Genomic DNA, 2,226 nt, shown 5'->3' on the forward strand with positions numbered 1-2,226 from the left:
GAATCTATTGTAAAAATACTATAAATCATGATAATTGACAACATAAAATATTTCAAAAATGTTGTATGTGGGTAGTCTTATTATGCCTTAAATAGCGTCAAAGAAAGTACAGGTTTGTGATCAAAAAACTTATTTCTTTATCCACGCAAACAATCGCTTCAAAAACTCGGTTATTAGCCCCAAAATATACCATTTATATTATTGGGCCCGTGCATAGCATGGGCAACATTATCTAGTTATATATATAAGAGCATGATGTAACAAGTCAATTGAGAAATTGTTTTAAAAAAAAGTTATAATCCTAAATCAAATAGCAAAAGAAGTTTGGTTCAATTAAATTTTTTGATTTAGTTATAATAATGCATATGATAAGGTTTGACAACATTTGAGTTGAATTTGAAAAAATAATATTTAAAAGCTAAAATCGAAAAGAGATCTGAATATTTGTTTAATTAAATGAGAAAATATTATTAATAACTAGATAAAATATTATTAATGAAAATCATAGCAACATACATGATAGTAGCATTATTAAAATAAAATAAAAGGCAAAACAAGAACTCAACATCTCAATAATATAAATTTGAACTTTCTAGGACCCTAAACCCTAAACTTTGAACCCTAACCCGGAACTTGAACCCTGAATCTTGAACCCTGACCCTGAATACTGACCTCAACCTTGACTTGACCCTGAACTCTAAGCCCTAAATTCTAAAGCCTGAACCTGAACCCTGAACCTGGATTTGATAACCTAAGATGAATTATCTATGATTTTATTCAAACTTCACACTCCACAAGATCCACATCCCAATGAGGATGAAACAATTAATTGGTTCAAATGGTAGTGCATAGTAAAACTAGCAACATTTAACCATGCTTCAAACTTGGACACTTCATCTTCATTAAGTTGCTCAATTGACTCCCACCAACCTTTCTGTCTAGTTTCTGTCATTTTGTCAAAATAATTTGTTCGATCAATTTCAACTTTTTCTTTGATGTCAAGTTCTTCAAGCTTTTTTTTGAGTTGATTCACCGAATTTCGAGCAAAAACCATGGCTCGATGAGTGTCATCACTTAACTGCATATCAGGATTCTGAAAACGAGAAACGACTGCATCAACTATAGGGTGAAAAAATGAATGAGGCTTACCAGTAGGAGAAAACACTATTATTCCAATGTCAACATCAAATTCTGTAACGAGTTCACTAGCTGTTTTGAACAAACCCAAATGGCGCTTTGAAAATGAAGTTAACAGGGCCTTTTCATTTTCTATTTTTCTCATTGGTATCTTTTGACGTCCTTTAGTCTTCTTATTCTCCATGGCTAATTGATAAAAAACGATTTATGAAATGTTTTTAGTAAATGATACTTATGAGAAGACGATATCGCGGCTATTTATATACGTTAATTTTTTTTATCAAAATAGCACATAATTATATTTCTTTTATAAATAAAAATAATATCTTCATCATAGAGAAAATTAGTAAGTGGAATCAATTTTATAATTTATCAACTTGTAGTTAGAATTTTTTTGTGTAAAAGGCAAATCAAACTTTCCATTTGCATTAACAAAAATAAACCTTAAATTTAATCATAATAAAAAAATGTTAATATAAAAGTAATCTAAACTTTAACCATAATAGGAAAATATGTTAATGTAAAACTAAAGATAACGTTAAACGGTAATAGGAAAATATGTCAATATAAAACTAAATCTGAAATTTAACCATAATAGGAAAATATGTTAATATAGAACTAAATCTAAAGTTTAACCATAATAGGTTAATATGTTAATATAGAACTAAATCTAAAGTTTAACCATAATAGGTTAATATGTTAATATAAAACTAAATCTAAAGTTTAACCATAATATGAATATATATTAATATAAAACTAAATCTAAAGTTTAGCCATAATAGGAAATTATGTTAATATAAAAGTCAATCTAAAGTCTAACCATAATAGAAAAATATGTTCATATAAAACTAAATCTAAAGTTTAACCATAATAGGAAAATATGTCAATATAAAACTAAATCTAAAGTTTAACCATAATATGAATATATATTAATATAAAACTAAATCTAAAGTTTAACCATAATATGAATATATATTAATATAAAACTAAATCTAAAGTTTAACCATAATATGAATATATATTAATATAAAACTAAATCTAAAGTTTAACCATAATATGAATATATATTAATATAAAACTAAATCTAAA

General features: G+C 26.2%; 1 protein-coding gene across 1 annotated transcript; it reads right to left on the reverse strand.

Moving 5' to 3' along the window:
* Window positions 1-784: 784 nt before the first annotated feature.
* LOC102578434 (agamous-like MADS-box protein AGL62) lies at window positions 785-1,321 on the reverse strand. Its single transcript, XM_006349588.1, has one exon. It carries the CDS (start codon window positions 1,319-1,321, stop codon window positions 785-787), a length of 537 nt encoding a protein of 178 aa, XP_006349650.1.
* Between the last annotated feature and the right edge of the window lie 905 nt (window positions 1,322-2,226).

The sequence above is a fragment of the Solanum tuberosum genome, unplaced genomic scaffold (genome assembly GCF_000226075.1).
Source record: "Solanum tuberosum cultivar DM 1-3 516 R44 unplaced genomic scaffold, SolTub_3.0 scf00112, whole genome shotgun sequence".
NCBI lineage: Eukaryota > Viridiplantae > Streptophyta > Magnoliopsida > Solanales > Solanaceae > Solanum > Solanum tuberosum.

Coding starts and splice junctions, on each gene's coding strand:
- LOC102578434 (XM_006349588.1), bottom strand. CDS start 1,321: ATGGAGAATAAGAAGACTAAAGGACGTCAAAAGATACCAATGAGAAAA.